We start from the raw sequence: 17,613 nt of genomic DNA, 5'->3' as shown, positions 1-17,613 counted from the left end.
TGGAATTTCTGCACAAGCTGTTCGTATGCGTTCCATCATGTCTTCTCGTGTCGTTGGTTGCTGTTCGTAACAAGTGTTTATCAAATATCCCCAAAGGTAAAAGTCGGGTGAAGTTAGGTCAGGCGAATTAGGAGGCCATGCAACTGGACCTCCACGTCCAATCCATTGGTTTGGGTACCGTTCGGTAAGAAAGGTTCTTACAATCCGTGCAAAATGTGGTGGTGCACCATCCAATTGCACCCACATTCTTTGCCTGGTCTCTAAATTGACATCTTCAAGCAAGCCAGGTAAATGGTCTCTCAAAAATTCCAAAAAATTATGTTGGTTGACATTGCCGTTAAAAAAATAAGGACCAATTACATATCCATTTACAATTCCACACCATACGTTTAAACTCCAACGATGTTGATTATCAACTGTTCTGTGCCAAAGTGGATTCACATCTGACCAGTAATGACAGTTATGTCTGTTTAGTTCCCCAGTGTTTTTAAAAGTTGCTTCATCTGAAAACATAACAAATGTGAACAACTCTGGATGCTGTAATGCCCATTGACAAAACTGAAGACGTTGTGCAAAATGCCGAAGCGTTAGTTCTTGAATTAATGTGATGTGGTAAGCATGATACCTTTGTTAGATCTCGAATGGTAATGTAAGTTGGATGTCGCCTATTTGGATAACGTTCAGCGTAAATTGCGGCTGCACGAACATAAACACCTCGGTACTCTCCTAAAATCATAACCATGTCCACAATTTCATTGGGGGGGTAATCAGCCATTTTATATTTTTACAAAATTAACTACTGTATAAAGATAAATGAACGGTCACCGTTCGAGTACGGGTTGCACGTCGAGAGAAAATATTCGAATATTATTTTAATTATCTTGCGAGTGAAAATCACCGTGAAGTCTTACCGGACGGTGACGGTTCGATAAGGGTATTGCTACATTCGTAGTTGTGCATCTAAGTACCACCTGTGCAAATATTATTATCCGTGTTAGAGATCGTACTTGAGCGGCGGGCTAACGGATAAGTATCAAAAATCGCGAGAAAACCATTTATAAAGACAATTTTACCTCAAAATTAGACAGATATTCAAGGTCTTTGATGTCTTTTGACCTTCAAATATTTATTTTTAACTTTTGAAGTGCACAGTAAATTGGCTTTGACACGACCTTACCATGACCTTGATTAGCATTTCCAACGGGCATTCTCTTATTTTTACCAAATCGGAGATCAAAAGCAGGGGTTCTCGCTTGAAAAATCATTTTGACCTTGACATAACCTTGAGCACCAAATTCAAGGTCAAGGTTATTGCAACCAGAAAGTGAAACTCTCCACCCTTGACAACGTGTTTAAAAAACATTTAGATGTTTCCTACCGTTATTCCGAGCTAACACACATTATTTAACAATTTTCGTAAATTTGACCTTCATATGACCTTCCGTGACCTTGTTCAAAATATCATTTTGAACGTAAAACTTTCTGCACTTTTCAAATCCGGAGTCAACAGTAGGTCTTCCTATTTAAAAAAATGATACTGACCTTGAAATGACCTTCAAAAACAAGTTCAAGGTCAAAGTTGTTGGTACGAAAAGTTGACCCCCTTTGACCTCTACAACTTCTGTCTAAAATATTTTTCTGTATCTGTACTGTATATATATATATATATACAGGGTGGCCTATTTTAATCTATTATGGGAAATATCTCAGATTTATGGTTGGATACAGAAAAATATTTTAGACAGAAGTTGTAGAGGTCAAAGGGGGTCAACTATATATATATATATATATATATATATATATATATATATATATATATATATATATATATATACAACCGCAATACAGTAGCGGCCTTTTGAGAAGTGTTTTGTGTCAAAGTCATTAGTTCTAAACTTTAAATTAAACGCATTAAACGGGTATGAAATCAGTTTATAACACACCCTTTACAAGATAGAATACTAGCAACTATGCTTATAAATAAACATTAGCAAATGTAGTGAAATCAGTTGAAAAATGTCAAGCTTCAAAGTTCAGCAGCTAAATCAACTATGTAAGTGGTTATCAAAAAATAATGCACACCCTGGTAGAAAATTCGCTTTAATTTATGGGCTCGAAACTAACTGTTCGGTATATTTCGTGGCGACTCAGTCGCCATATCGTACCCATAATAAGGCGATAATATTTCGTAAACTCTATTGAGTTTATTTGAACCGTAACCTTTGCGACAATGCCTTTTGCACGTCGCGTGAAGGCAAGTTAGCCGAACGCGGAGAACCACTGGCGACAGCTAAGTTGCCAGGGCTCTTCCAAATTTTGTGCTATTTTTCCCGAGGTATATCGCGAGTGCGCGTAGTGCACGTGAATATGGAACATCACCGGAGCGGAGGAAGGACGGCGCCGAGGAAGAGAGAAGAGAAACAGAGAAACGTGTAGAGTGGCACTGCTGCGCCAGTGCGGAGATAGGGATAGTATGAGTGCGAGTGAGAGAGAGCGTGAAAGGAGAGCGCGTGCGCCAATCGCCGAGCTGAGCCGAGCTTCGCGCCGTCGGGGCAACGAGGAGCGGGGAAGATGAGCCGTGCAAGGCTGATACGCGTCGGTTTTCGGCCGATGGGACCACGCGCGAGGAGAACCGAGGAATGGGAGAAGCCGGAGCGAGCGGTGAAGAGCGCGGTTTTCTCCCGTACGCGCATTTTTTGTGTGACGCCCGAGCGGAACACACGCGCCGGAGAAATTTGAGTTAGAACCTTTGTGAGATTTATTGTGGAAAGAGAGAAGCGTGATCGCGGACGCGAGGATTTCGTCGAGCAACAACCGCATCGTCGAGGAAATTCAGCTTCAGTCGCGACAGCGTGGCTCGCGTGCATTTGTTCGGAGACTGCGACGCGACACGCGGGATCGGAGGTGAACGCGAGAGAGTGTATGAGAGAGAGAGAGAGAGAGAGAGAGAGAGAGAGAGAGAGAGAGAGAGAGAGAGAGAGAGTGAATGCGTAGAGATTTTGTAACGAATCGGAGGACGGGTGAGAGAATAAAGTGCTGTAAATAGAGAACTCGAGAGTTATAATTTCCGGTTACCCCCTTGCAAACCCGAGCGAGGGAGAGAGGATTCCGCTGAACTTCCTCCGAGAAAACGCGGAGAAAACGTATAAAATAATTAGTTGTGCGGGCCTTCGGGCCGCGTGGGAGACTTTCAAATTTCCGCGAGTTTGGCCACCTCACACCTTAAAATACAAATTTATGCCTCAAGTATGTATCTACCTAGTGCGCTAAAAAGTTTTTGGTGTCTGGACGTGAGAATCACTACTTGTAGATGATGTCTAGGTGTTCAGGTGATTTGTGAAAAGCTCGCTTGTAGACGTCATTCTCTAGCTCTATGAAGATGTAGGAAGGGCGCATCACTTCGAAAACGGAAAACGGATTCCTAACCTAAAAATGAAAAAAATTTTAGTTTACTACCTGAATGGAAATTCGTCCGTTTTTCTCAAAAAGCCCCCTTTATGAGATATCGATGAAAAATAGTATATTGTGTACCAAGGGCTAAGTGGGCTTTTTTAGGCCGAGTGTGGAGTTTGCTCGTACTGCAAAATCCACGAGGCCAAAAAGCCCACTTAGCCCTTGGTGCACACCATATTTTATGTAAAGCGCGGACGTATTTTCGCGTTTTTTCGTACGTGTTAAGAGGGACTGATGTGACTATTTTTTGGCACGGCAACCGTGCTCTTGTCTTGTTCAAACATTATATAAAATAAATAAATAATGCAAATTTATCAAAATCAACTTTTTTTTTAAATTACAAAAAAAAAATTTTGTGGGCAATAAAGACTTTTTAGCGGGCAATAAAGGCCATTATTGCCCGCTGTTTGAATATGCGGGCAATAAAGGTTTTTATTCCCGCTAAAATAACTTTTTTGCCCGCCGGTCAAAAAAGAGTCACTTTAGTCCCTATTAATAGGTACGAAAAACGCGAAAATCGTTCGTGTGTTACATAAAAGGATTAAAACCTCAAAATTAAAAAATCTGACTATACTACCTGAATGGAAATTTGATGTACGAGCCCCATGTATAGGGCGAAAATTTCGTCCGTTTTTCACGAAAAGCCCTTCTTCACGAGATATCGACGAAAAACCGATTCCAATATGCGAACCCCGAATAAAAAATATTTCCTAGATATTAGGGGTGTTATCGTGATATACTTTTCCACAGACCATATCATCGGCATATTGTACCGATAATGTATTGCCAGGTCACAGGGTTTACCGCTATATACATCGAAATATTATCGCCACAGCCCATAAAATTTGTCATATTATCAGTATGATATGCTGATCGTTTCTATCAGGCCACTTGCCATCCCATCTTATATCGATGAAACAATCGAATTATTAGTTATCAGGTAGAGACTTTGCCAACAACCTTGTTTTGTAAAAATCCTGACACACGTAGCTGATTCAATCATATCTGCTTAGCTTTAATGCTTGTCATTTTTAACTGATTGTTTTACATTTGCTAACGAATTTTTTTTCAATTATTTTACGACTTAAAGGAGAAATTAAAATCATAATACGAAATTAAAGGCATCTTAAGCTTTCTAAGGTCGAACTACTTCTCTTTGTAGAGTCACAGTTCGCACTATACTATCGCTGTCGCGATTATCTCTCTCGATTGCTATAGTTGCGCGCGCATGCCTGCTCACATACTCTATAGTGTATATACTGCATAGGCTGGTTTGGCGTAATATGTAAATTACTCATTTCTTAAGAATAATATACTTAAATTCACGTAAAAAATATGTAATAACCGAAATAATTTGAGAAGACGAAGTTCATACTGTCTACCGTCACACGTTGTCGTCACGACATACATGTTCAGCTATTTCAACCCCCCCCCCCTCCCAAGTAACAAGTTTCGACTAATTTTGTTACAATTTTTTATTAAACTCAAGGAAACGACGTTCATACTGTCGACCCTGTCACCGGATACCTCGTAGACCATTTCTGTCAACCTGAATTTGCCCTATTCAATACATCGTCGATCCCTACGAAGAGTAGTACGGTTCAGATTTGCTACAAAGACTAGTGCTGTTCAGATCCGCAAAGACTAGTACATTTAGATACATCCTCCTACATACATCAGATCTTTCCCACATGAAAAAATCCAATTGTTAAAAAAAACAAATAGTTATTTCGGTTAAAACTAATAAAATTGCAATATTTTCAAAGTTGCCAAAAAATGTTTAAAAAATTTCGAAATTATATATACTGCTTAATAAGACTAAATATGGGACCGGTCTATAGAAGCCCCGGTTCTCAACGATGAACTAGACACTGGACATCGACAAATTGATTAAGCATAAGACCGATAGTGTAATCAGTGGCCCCTCTGTATAACCTCGTCCCTAACTTTACGAGACTTACCGCTCAAGCTTGAAGACAACTGCGTCAATTGCAATGACGACATCCACGACTAGTTGTTTGACTAACGCCAGAGCCTTCCTCTACAGTAACTACATCTACATTCTCTTCTTCCAAGACATCATACATTTTTTTATTCGAGATGTTTCTATCTTGACATGAGTGGTTACGACGCCAGCTCAATCATAGCCGACTCCCCCGAACTTGGTCAGGCCTCTGCACATATCATCGGTTCACAGGAATTTGTCGCGGCTATAGGGAGTTCAGTAACAACGACTACTGGGGCCACTTCAGCATCCAGCACGCTTAAAACCAAGCCGAAGGAAAAATCCGTACTCAAACAAAAGCTGCAGCAGCTGACAAATTATATATCAGACAATCATGTCCGGAAAAGAGCTTGAAACGGAGCGTGACTAAAGTACGATCTCGTCGAGTTCGAGGACGAGGAGGAGGAAGTAGACATCAACGAGCCGGCCTCTGATGGAGATTAGCAGCGTCGGAAGCCTGCAATTGCAGTAGACAACCACCTCGCAGTAGCCTCATCTCGAGAGGTTGTTGCGTCAGAGCCATTTCTTTGAAAGTTTAATCAAACTCAATAACCGAGTATGAAATCGGCCCAAGAAACGTCTTTTACAAGGAAAAATTTTAGATAATTCAATAGTTTAATATTGGGCAGCTATACCGTAAAGGCCGCTTATCTCTTATAATGATCTAATGAAGACACGAACAGTCTTTTTTTGCAAGGAAAACTAATAAAACTAATAAAAGGATTAAACCAGTGAGTTTAGTAGACTGTTTTTGAAGATTTCCATGATTTTTAAAATATACGAAACCTTAATTTTTATAATAAGACTATTATTAGCAGCACCAATAAAAATTCTATCCGTAAATGTATTGTTAAAAATATTTTTAGACATGTAGATTTTACCTAATCCCCATATGCGGCCACCTCGGAATTCTCCTTCGTACTTCATCCCATCAGACCTCCAAAAGATTCCATGACCATGAAACCATCCTTGCATAAATTCACCTTCATATCTTAAAAAATGTATATAAAATTTAAAAATTATATCAAATACTTAGAAAAATACAAAAAGTAGCTTAAAAAATTAATTTGTCTAGACAATCTTTATTTCAATAGTTTACTATGTTATTTAGTTTTGTTGAATATAGCGCCTATCGTACACAAATACAACAGCCTTGCTAAAAATGGCCAAATAAAAACGATTTAAACCTTTATTTGTTTCAATACGGTATTATGATTCGGAATTGTCGAATTCAAACCGATTGCTACAATTTGAACCGATTATAAAAATTAATTGGTTTTAATTGTATTTAATCTAATTAGTTAATGCTTTTTCTACTCATAATCTAATGGATTCAATCCGATTGAAACCAATTAACTTTTATGATTGTTACATAACGATTCCAGATCATAATTCCGTATTAAAAAATAATTAAGGTTTTAATCATTTTCAATCGACCCTTTTAGCGGCGTTCCGTTGAGACCCGAGGAGATGAGTTCCGCCGTGACAACGGTGTCGAGCGAACTCCATTAAATCACAGTCTGCATTTCTTCCCGAGTGTCAATAGCGCATGAAGAAAATCGTCACGTGCTATGACAATTTGTGCGAGTTGTTTTATAAATTAGAAGCAGACCACAAGGCAGCTGAAAGGGAAAACTTTCAGGGGTTAAAGAACTTCTACTTCAAGGTGCACTTTGCAATTGCTGCTACTTGGCCACGGTTCTTGATGTTGAAAAAGCCATGGAAACATTTTTCCAAAGCTAAAATTAATCCTTCTTAACGTGTTCAATAAGTATCAATACTAGTTACACTCGACTAATAGACGCCACTTTCTTCTTAGATTCAATAAGCTTAGTAATACGTATCCGAAATGGCAATAAGAATCCCCTTGCAATATATCTAAAGTACAAGCTAACGGTTTCATAATATCTAAATATTCTTCCAAATAATGAAAATCATTCGCAATTAAAATAAAGTTTATCTGAAGAAGCACATGAGTTTCAAACTCCATTAACTTGTCTTTTACACTACACATTTGTTTAAGAGCATCATACAAAGAATTCCACCTCGTCACAACGGGCTTTTTTAAAATTTTTTTAAGATACTTAGTTAATTTTTCTCTTTTTTGAGGGGATCGTAGACAGCCCCATATCTCTCGACACTTTGTAATCAAATTACTATGAGCATTTTTTAAATCATAAGCTTCTTTTATAATCTTATTAGTGTCAGTGGTGGCCAGTAAATAAAGAGTGCGGCTTGCACATCAAAAGTGGCTTGATAATTTTATATAATAATTCCAGTAATTAAGGAATAAATAAAAAATTATATAGATTTAGGCATGTCTGTAGAAGCAATAAAAGGACAGAAGGCAATTGAACTTTTCGTTAAGATTACCAAAAAGCTATTGGTCAAAAAAGAGTACACAAATGTCCAATAAAAATAATAACTACTAACAAGCATTTTATACACTAAATAAAATTCAATAATGGAAATTCAATAATAAAAATAATGAGAATTTACCCCAGATCAAAGAACTGGTTCTTGGTAAATGAAGGGCAAAAATCGTTCTTCAAAAAAATGCAAACAATGCCACTTTTTGAATTTGGAGAATGAAAAAAATTGGAATAGTTTGTATATTGATAATTTTATTTTGAAAATCTCAAATGAAAACTAACATCTATAGTAATGATTTTCTATTATTTTTACCTGGATAAAAAAATGCCACTCTTTAATCGAAAGTAGAGAAAAAATTTTAATTTTTATGCCTTTTAAAAATTTATTACTCAAAATGATTTTTGGGTAAACCTTTGTCTCAGTTGATGCGAAATGCCCCATGTATATTTAAATTGTTAGTTGAGAACAAAATCAAATTTTAATCAGTAATTAAATAAAATTTAATTAACGATTAAATTTTAATCGTCGATTGAAAAAATTTTAATTAACGATTAAATTTTTATTTTTTAATTGTCAATGGTCTAATTGTTATTTCTGCAACACTGCACCGTTTCTAACATAACTAGCGTTACTCCTGAGGAACCCGTTTCCTTGCAAATCGATTAAGTTACCCAAGAATATTAGGTTAGGTGACCCTCAGTTCCATATCACCCGACAAGTTGACCTTTTAAATGGTTCTGGAGCAACGTTGTCCATGCTCTCTATAGGTCAGGTTAACTTGTCTAGGAAAGGAAACGAATTATACCTCTAAAAGCCCCAGCTGGGGTGGATTTTGGTCTCTGGAGGAATGCTCTAGTCCGGTTGAGCAGGCTGACGACAGGTTAGAATGCGAGAGATGGTATGACGACACCACTATTCGGCTGTCTGACGGGCGTTTTATGGTGAGATTGCCGTTTCGTAAAAAGGACCTGTTACTGGGGGACTCGAGGGCGCAAGCTCTTAAGCGGTTCCGGGGATTGGAAAGGCAATTCAAACATTCACCCGGCATGATGGAAGAGTTCAGTCGTGTTTTCCAGGAATATCTTGATTCAGGACACATGTCTGTGGTAATCGACGAGGGTAATGACTCGGAACATTATCTTCCATTTTTGATAATCGTAAAGATCTTAAGCCTTACTACTAAGTTCCGAGTCGTTTTCAACGCATCCGCTAAGTCGTCGTTAGGTGTTTCTTTCAACGATTTGTTATACGTAGGGCCTACGATTGAGGATAAACTTTACATCCATTTAGTGAGGTTTCGATCTTATAGATACGTGTTAACCGCCGATATAAAAGATGGATCGACAGATACTCATTTATCCCGATGATCGTCGATACTAACGTATCTTCTGGTATCGCGACGGCAAATTACAGGTGTACGAGTTGAATACCGTTACGTTCGGTGTATCTTCTGTCCCCTATCTCGTCATAAGAACGATTCATAGGCTCGCGGAAGACGAAAGCGCAAAGTGGCCAAGATTCTCAAAAAAGGCATGTATGCGGACGATCTCTTGACAGGCTCAGACTCCTTAGAAGATATTTTGAAGGCGCGTGATGAGATTGTTAAGTTGCAAATTTGATCTTTTATTTATTTATTCTTACTTACTTGCGTTTAACCGCTTGGGCTGGAACCTCTGCTATAGTACGGAGGTCAGGCGGAGTTCCACTGCTTGGGCTAAATCGCTGCTGCTGTGTTGTAGTCAGGCTTATACAAGATGGGTATATTCAAATGAAAGACACTTGTAGTTGGCTGATTTTCACGATTTATTCAAGGCAAAGTTTTCTATAAAGACCGAAATCGCGGCAATATTATTCTGACTCATCGATTTTGAGTTTTCGGCTTTGCAATATTGCTCAACTGCAATACGTCGCAGGACGTAACAAGATAATCACCTTGTTCTTAAAGCGTGGTGGATTCAACATTCGGCAATGGACCTCTAATCACAACCACGCGTTAGATAATTTTGATGAAAAGGCTCCGTGCTTGGCACCAGATGGCAAAACAGACACGGTCTTAAAGACGTTAGGCGTTTCTCCGGTGTCAAAACGCGACGAATTGGCTATCGTAGTCAAGCACATAGATCTCCCTCCTATCGCAACTAAACGCGTGACCTTGTCAGAGATTGCGAAGATCTTCGACCCGATAGGTTTAGTAGGACCAGTAGGTCTACACGCGAAGTGGATCATGCAGGAATGCTGGAAGGAGAAAGACTCTTGGGACGAATCGGTTTTACAGAATTTGTTTACGCTTTGGATGGATTTCGCTAATCAGCTGTCATCTCTCTCCAGCGTTTCTGCACCGCGTCACGTTGTTTGTGTTAATCCCTGGCAAATAGAGATTCACAAGTTCTGCGACGCGAGCAAGAAAGGCTATGGTGCTTGCCTTTACGATAGGTCTACCGATAGAAACGGGAATATCACAGTGCGATTGATCTGCTCGAAATCCAGAGTAGCCACTTTGAAAGAGCATACTATCCCCCGGTTAGAGTTGTGCGGTGCCGTGACTCTTGTAAGACTTCTTATAGAAACACTTCCAGCTTTAGCATTTTTAATCAACCGGATTGTTCTATAGTCCGATTCTACTATAGTCTTACATTGGTTACGAAAGTCCCCACGAGACCTCGAACTATTTGAAGCGAACCGCGTGCGCGAAATTCAGAAATTAGGAGAGCGCGCTAGTTGGCGATACGTCCCGATCCAACATAACCTGGCCTCACGGCCAGAAACAGAGGCCTCATGGCCCGCGAACATCGTCGAATCGGCTCCGGATATAACCAGTTTGAAAAAAGGAGTTTGTCTTCTAGTCGATAGTATTAAGGATCGCATGTTTCCATCGCGGTTTTTAAGGCACCGCATGTTGCTTAATGTCGTAACGATATGTTTACGATGGCTTCCTTCAGGAAAACCGTTCCGAGGAAATCCATCACGGTCAAGGAAAAACGAGATGCCTAAACCCGCGTGTTTCAAATTATTCAATAGGACGCGTTTTCCGATTCAATTACATGCTTGACACGGGGTACTAAGGTAAAGAGGTCGCATATTGCGGCACTTAATCCGTGTTTGGACGCGAATAAAGTTGTACGCTTGGGAAGACATTTGTAAAACGTGGACATTCTTATAGCCATTAAGCACCCTATACTACTACCTTCAAGGAATCACGTTATGGACTTGATTATCCGGGAAGCTCAGGAATCAAATTTCCACTCTGGTGTTCAAAGCACCCTTTTCTATCTGCGACAACGTTTTTGGTTGATCGACGCTAAGAATCAGGTTCGTCACGTCATTCGCAAATGTGTCTCATGTATAAGACACAAACCCACTCCGCTTCACTGCAAGATGGCAGATCTCCCGACCGCTAGGGTCACCGTGTCTCACGCTTTTTCTCACGTACGCATAGATTTCTTCGGCCCCATACTCATTAAAGAGAAAAAGCGCTATAGCCGAACAACCCATAAGGCGTACAAGTGCATTTTCATCTGTATGGCTACAAAAGCAGTAACCATAGAGATAACCAGCGACTTGACCACCGAAGGTTTTCTAGGCGCGTTCGCTCGATTCATAGGGCGTAGAGGTATTCCCCATCACGTTTACTCCGACAACGGAACTAATTTCGTTGGGGCAAACAATCAGCTTAGGGAACTTTTCACGCTCATCAATTCAGAGGAGTTCGTATCCAAAGTAAATGCTAAAGCCCTCTCTTTGGATATCCAATGGCATTTTAATCCACCCTTGTCTCCACATTTCGGGGGTTTGTGGGAGGCCGCGGTCAAATCATTTAAGCATCATTTTAAACGTGTAGTGGGTGGGAAACTTCTCACCTTTGAAGAACTCTATACTCTCCCAATTCTTATGAATACTAAGCTCTTTATGTCTACGTGAATCTTGATTCTGAGTAAACGTTTAGGTCACCGGTGCGACGTTGCAAACGTCGCAGCCGCGTCGATACGAGGAATCTCGTTCGATGCGGCCAAGCTCTGAGTGCGCGGAAGAAACAAACAAGTTGGATTGTTGTTGTCGGTGCCAGCCTGACCTCGAGTTCGAGGAACGGGTCGGCTAACCGTCCACGTTAGCGCGAGAGTGAGCATCGTTGGCGCGAGAGTGAGCCTCGTCGGCGCGCGCGCTGGTTGGTCCTCCACATGTCGCGAGCCAATCAGCGGGCGCCGATGTGCGACTCGCTATCCGCGCGGACTGCCAGCAAATCAGGCGCGAGGAAGATGCGCGGACCCGACGAGCGCGAGTGGAGAGTGAGCGCGAGAACGAGCGGGAAATCGGAGAGTTCTCTCACGACTGTCGACGGAGAACGTCGACGTGCGAGAGAGATACGTGGCCTCCTCTGTTACGAGGAGAATTGGGAGAGTCTCCCGAGGTTGTGCGAGTGTGCGAGAGTGTGAGAGAGTCACAGGTGCAGCGCGTTGACACGAGCAAGTGCCGATGCCCGGACGAGCCAGCAACCATCCGCACGAGAGGAAGGAAGCTAGCCAGTCCGTCATCATTGTCTGGAGGACCAGAGCAACCAGCAGCCTTGGCGTGGGAGAGCCGAGGAAGCTAGCCGTCACCAGGTCCACGAGAGTCAGGGAGGCGCCGGCGGGAGCACCAACGGACGTCCACCAGGGAGAGAGCGAGTAAGAAAGTATTAGAGAGAGAGAGAGAGAGAGAGAGAGAGAGAGAGAGAGAGAGAGAGAGAAAGAGAGAGAGAGAGAGAGAAAGAGAGAGAGAGAGAGAGAGAGAGAGAGAGAGAAAGAGAGAGAGAGAGAGAGAGAGAGAGAGAAAGAGAGAGAGAGAGAGAGAGAGAGAGATCCGAGAGTGAGGCGAGTGTGGTGCGGGCACACTAGAGAGAGAGAACTCGAGAGACCAGGGTGTTGGTGTGCAGTGCGGGCGCACACCAAGACGTCTTCTGCGCGAGGCGTCTGGCCAGCGCACGCGAGAGAGATAGAGAGAGAGATCACCCTGCCGCGCGGCGACCGGCGAGAGCCGAGTCGAGCGCGTACCACGTGACACAACAGGCTATGGCTTGGGGGCTAACGTGCAGACGCGAGAGAGAGAGAGAGAGAGAGAGAGAGAGAGAGAGAGAGAGTGAGAGAGAGAGACAAAGAGAGAGTGAGGGAGAGAGAGAGAGAGAGAGAGAGAGACCGCCGTCAGCGGACTGGACCTGGGCCTGTGGCCCGCCGTCTGCTGCACGAGCGTGGCTCGTGTTTGAGCGTCCCAGCGTAAGCCTTGCGTGGCTAAACTGTGCGCGGGAGGCACTACAGCCACCGTGTTGTAGGGAAGGGCTGGGCGAAATACATGTGCAATAAAACTTAACCATTGTGTGTGATCATTTTCCCCTCTCCCTAGCGTTCTCCCAAATGTGATGATCGCGGTCAAATCCTACGTTTAGAAAAATCCTAGTGCATGCGAGGCTCTAGGTGTTGTGTACCTGTGTTGGGAGGCACAGCGTCGCACCGGGAAATCTAAAAAATTCTGCCAAACTTTTTTTATAGCAAAAATCTCGGTCTGAGTCGTGCGTTACGTAGTTGACAGCGTGTAAGTGCAAGTTCTACTCGTAGATAATAGACACCAGTAGCTAGCCATTCGCTTAGGTTCCTACCCTAGTGGAAATAATTGGGTGTGCCAAAGTGTGGCAAAGTATGCTAAAGTGTGTCAAAGTGTGCCAAAGTGTACCAAAGTGTGCCATACTGTGCCAAAGTGTGCCAAATTGTTCAAATTCGGAAATTTGCTGCACTTTGACACACTTTGGCACACTTTGGTACACTTTAACACACATGGTTTTTCCGGAAACAAACATCTCTTTTTTGACAAAGTATGGCGCAGTATGGCACACTTTGGCACAGTATGGCATAGCATGGCATACTTTATTACACTTTAGCACACTATGGCACACTTTGGCAAACTTCGGTACAGTGAGATATATTCCGCCGCACGCGCGCCAAAACATTGCCACGCACGATGCCGTCATATCGACGGCACGCGTGGAGCTTTAAGTCCCAGTTATAGTACGTAACAATAAATAATTAAATAAAAAAAAAAATTCTAGCGCCGGTAAGACTTGAACCCGGATCCTTTGGGATAGTAAGCTGAGTTAAATCTAAACCACTGTGAGACAGCACAGGACCTACTCAACCATAATGTCCGCGAGAAAGAGGTAGACGTAGCTATTGTGTGCGAACAATAAAAGGTTCTAGACGAACCATCGTGGGAAATGGACACACTGGGTAAATCAACGATCTGAGCATATGAAAACGTTGCTTTCTGTGGAAAAATAAAGACCCGTGAAGAAGGATTTATACGGGCTAAGGTAGCAGGTGTCACTGTTTACAATTGCTATGGTTTACCTAACGCTTCGATCAAGCAGTTTGAACAACTGCTAGATCGGCTCATACTATACGCAGTAGGGACGAAACCACCCACGTAAAAAAATGTTATCCAGTCTGTATACAGATTGTATACAAAAGTGATTGTATACAGCCTGTATACAGCCTGTATATAATTTTTGTAAAAAATTATTCTGAAGCCTTTCTGTATACATTGTGTATATAATAGTCTGTATAAATTCGCAATTTGAAAATCTGCGCACTTAAACGCAAATTAATTTATTAAGTATTTCTTAGTTTGTGTACATACAGTCTGTACACAATTTGCAAGATGCATTGTATACGTTTCATTCATTACTTTTAACGCAAACTTTATCTAACTAACAAATATTTATGTAACTGGATTAAAGCTATAACGACTTTCTAGCATATTTGCTTATCTATTTTTGGGGCTAACTCTTTCTCTTATTTCCTGCAGTCTGGCACACAGACTCTTGGTTACGATTCACTCGTCAACGAATTTCCAATTTGCTCGTTTTGCATGTAACTGCACATATACTATAAATAAACAAATTAACGTTTAACCAACTAATTTTTTATGACTAAACGCATGAAATCCATTAATGCCTTTGAAGAAATGTTAAATAATTACATGAGATAGTGTCGACACATTCTCGATGTAACCCAGGCCGCCGTTCTTCCGTACCTTCTAACACATTAGCAGGTTTGCCTCTTTAAGAACACGTAGACAATGCTAATTCCATAAAAATTAACTTTAGAAGACTTCTAGACAAAAATGTTTGTAAAGCACAAGTTTTCTTCGCATTGCTTAAAGCTGAACTTTTAATAAATATGTTCGATCCTTTTAGAAGTTCTCGTAACTGCAAAAAAGTAAACCGTTATTTCAACGTCCAAACGCCGTTTTTACCCATATGTTTAACTTTTTTATCTGACTCGACTAAGGTATTAGATTTTGTATTATTATTCATCTTATTTGCAGCATTCAAATTGTTTTCGGAATTAAATTGATTATCAGAAGTTGATGCTTTGTCTGTTTTTAATTTTTTGTTCAGCTTAAACGGTTCTTGTTTCACATCATAAAAAGCAGTCGATTTACAAGTGCTATCAAAATTTTGTAAGTTATTATCTTCGTTCATTTCTCCTTCAGAATAATCGTAATTTACGAGTGCTATCATATTAGTAGAATTTTTGTCATGAGATTTCTGTAAATATGAATAAATTATTAATTTACGTAAGATGTACTATATATAGTAGAGTGCATGTATGTAAATCATAACGTCGCATATCGACGCCTGAGTGTATATAACAAGCTCTAACTCGGCGGCCGCATCAAAAAGACCCTTACTCACTGGTCAATTCCAAACAGCTCCCTATGTAATATTTATCCGAAGCGTGATTTATTTTCTATAATTTTGTTATGATGTTCCAGCGCACATTTTGAAAGCACACAGAGCAACAAAATTTTAGAAAATAAATCGTATTTGTGATGGAAATCAGAATAGAGAAGTGTTAAATATAAGCTTGCGTTAAGAAACCTTTCTTGAACCGGCCGCCGGATGAACCTTTTTTCATTCAGTCGTCGATATGTGTTTGTATTTTACCTTTTCTGCCGTTTCGTTCGAAAACTCGTCATTGTCCGAAATGATTTCAATAAAGCTTCCGTTTCTAATGTTAAGTTCAAAACTTGATTCCTGAAAAAAACTGTTAATAAATAATGAAAATTTGCATACTATATAATAATTACATTTTGTTTTAATTTCTGTGATTCTTCGTCGTGATCAGATAAAAAGGAATCGAAAGTAAAACTTGCATCTGCAGTCGATATACTGCTTATCAACCTCTTCTGAGCGAGTGGAGTTTTTAGTGATTAACGTTGTTGTTTTTATTTTCGGTGGTGCTTTTTTAGACTTGGTAAACATCTCATACATTGCATTAATTAGCTTTTCTCCATCAGCTGTGATAAAGCGATTGTCATAAAAACGAGTTGATAAGAAAAACACTAGTTTCGAAAAACGGACTATTTAAAGGCCCTTTTTATGCGACAATAATACGTGTTCTACGCGCAAACGTATGCGATAATCATAAAACACGAGAAAAAAACCGCGTTTTACGTTTCACAACGGCGGAACTCTGCATTCGATTAGCCGTCGTTTCTCGCGTATCTCTTTGCGTATTTCGCGTACGTAAAAAAGGGCTTTTATGCAGACCGTTTGAAAATTCATCAACATTAATACTTTACTTTTGAAGTATAATTCCTTTGTACGGAACTCCGTTTTTCAAATCCTCCGGATAAAGAAAGGTTACCTCATCTCCTTCTTTTAGTACATTGATTGGATCATCCGGTTCGTCAAACAAAATCTAATGCTTGTATATCACACAAAAAGAATTATCTTCGCAACGAATCAAAAACTGTTCTTTGTCCATTCTTGTTCTGTCCAAAGTACATCTTGTTCAATTAAAGGTTACACAAGTCACGTTTATACAGCGTAAAACAACAAGCAAGTGAAAATTTCTCGGATAATAAATAAGTGACTTCCATAGCAACGCGCCAACGCTTGACTTCAGCCCTTTCTTTGAGGCTAAGAAAAAACTAATCTTTGAACTCGTATGGAATGTCAACATTAAAAATAATTTGTTGTATTTCAAAATAATGTCACTGAATTATCGAAGACGTTTGGATTGTGAGGGACATTTTTTTACATGAAGCATTGTTAATTTTCATTTATATAACCAACGGATTATTTGAAATATCGAAGAATGATGCTGACGTATCTATTGCCACGCTTCGCCGTAAAAGAAAAAAAGTGAGCGAGTGAGACGTGCAGCAAAACTATATCGCAAACAATCGATTTATACGAGTGATGATTCGAATGATGCTGAAATGGAACTCAATTATGAGATAAATCTTATATATAAGTAAGTCAATTTCTGAATGTGGCGATAATATACTGCGCGCAAGTTCGTAATTCACGGAGCGAACGGTGGAGATTGCCTATGAATCACATAAATTCACACTCGAACCTATGACTTTGGACTCTATGCACCGTTCTTACATTTAATAACTACTGCAGGAAGATATTTTAAGTGAACAATGCTCGGAATATTCTCACAAGGATACGGTAAATTGTTTTGATGACTCTGATGTCTCTGATCAGGAATTTCTACGAGGATGCGAAGACGATGATTGAATGGAACAAAAAACTATGAAAACGCCGAAATAACTCTAGGACAAGCTATATTTTTAATATTAGATTTTTTCCTTACATGCATTGACAAAAAAAGGTTTGAGCGATATATTACAACTTCTCTTTATATTTTTACCAAAAACATCGTGTCTTCCAAGGACCAAATATTTTCTGTATAAAACTTTTGACAAAATTACTACTTCAGATTCTCAAATCATAGAAAAAC

At 40.2% G+C, this 17,613-nt stretch overlaps 1 protein-coding gene across 1 annotated transcript in view; it reads right to left on the bottom strand.

The window, feature by feature from the left end:
- Positions 1 to 17,613, bottom strand: part of LOC100116789 (MORN repeat-containing protein 4 homolog) — an 86,084-nt gene that overhangs the window by 48,078 nt on the left and 20,393 nt on the right. The window contains exon 3 of the mRNA XM_031932371.2: positions 6,340 to 6,449. Coding sequence (XP_031788231.1) covers positions 6,340 to 6,449 — 110 coding nt within the window. The remainder of the gene's footprint in view (positions 1 to 6,339; positions 6,450 to 17,613) is intronic.

This window comes from Nasonia vitripennis, assembly GCF_009193385.2.
Source record: "Nasonia vitripennis strain AsymCx chromosome 1 unlocalized genomic scaffold, Nvit_psr_1.1 chr1_random0006, whole genome shotgun sequence".
In the NCBI taxonomy this organism is placed as follows: Eukaryota; Metazoa; Arthropoda; class Insecta; order Hymenoptera; family Pteromalidae; genus Nasonia; species Nasonia vitripennis.
Note: the sequence above shows the minus strand (reverse complement) of the source record. Positions and strands in the feature narration are given on the sequence as shown.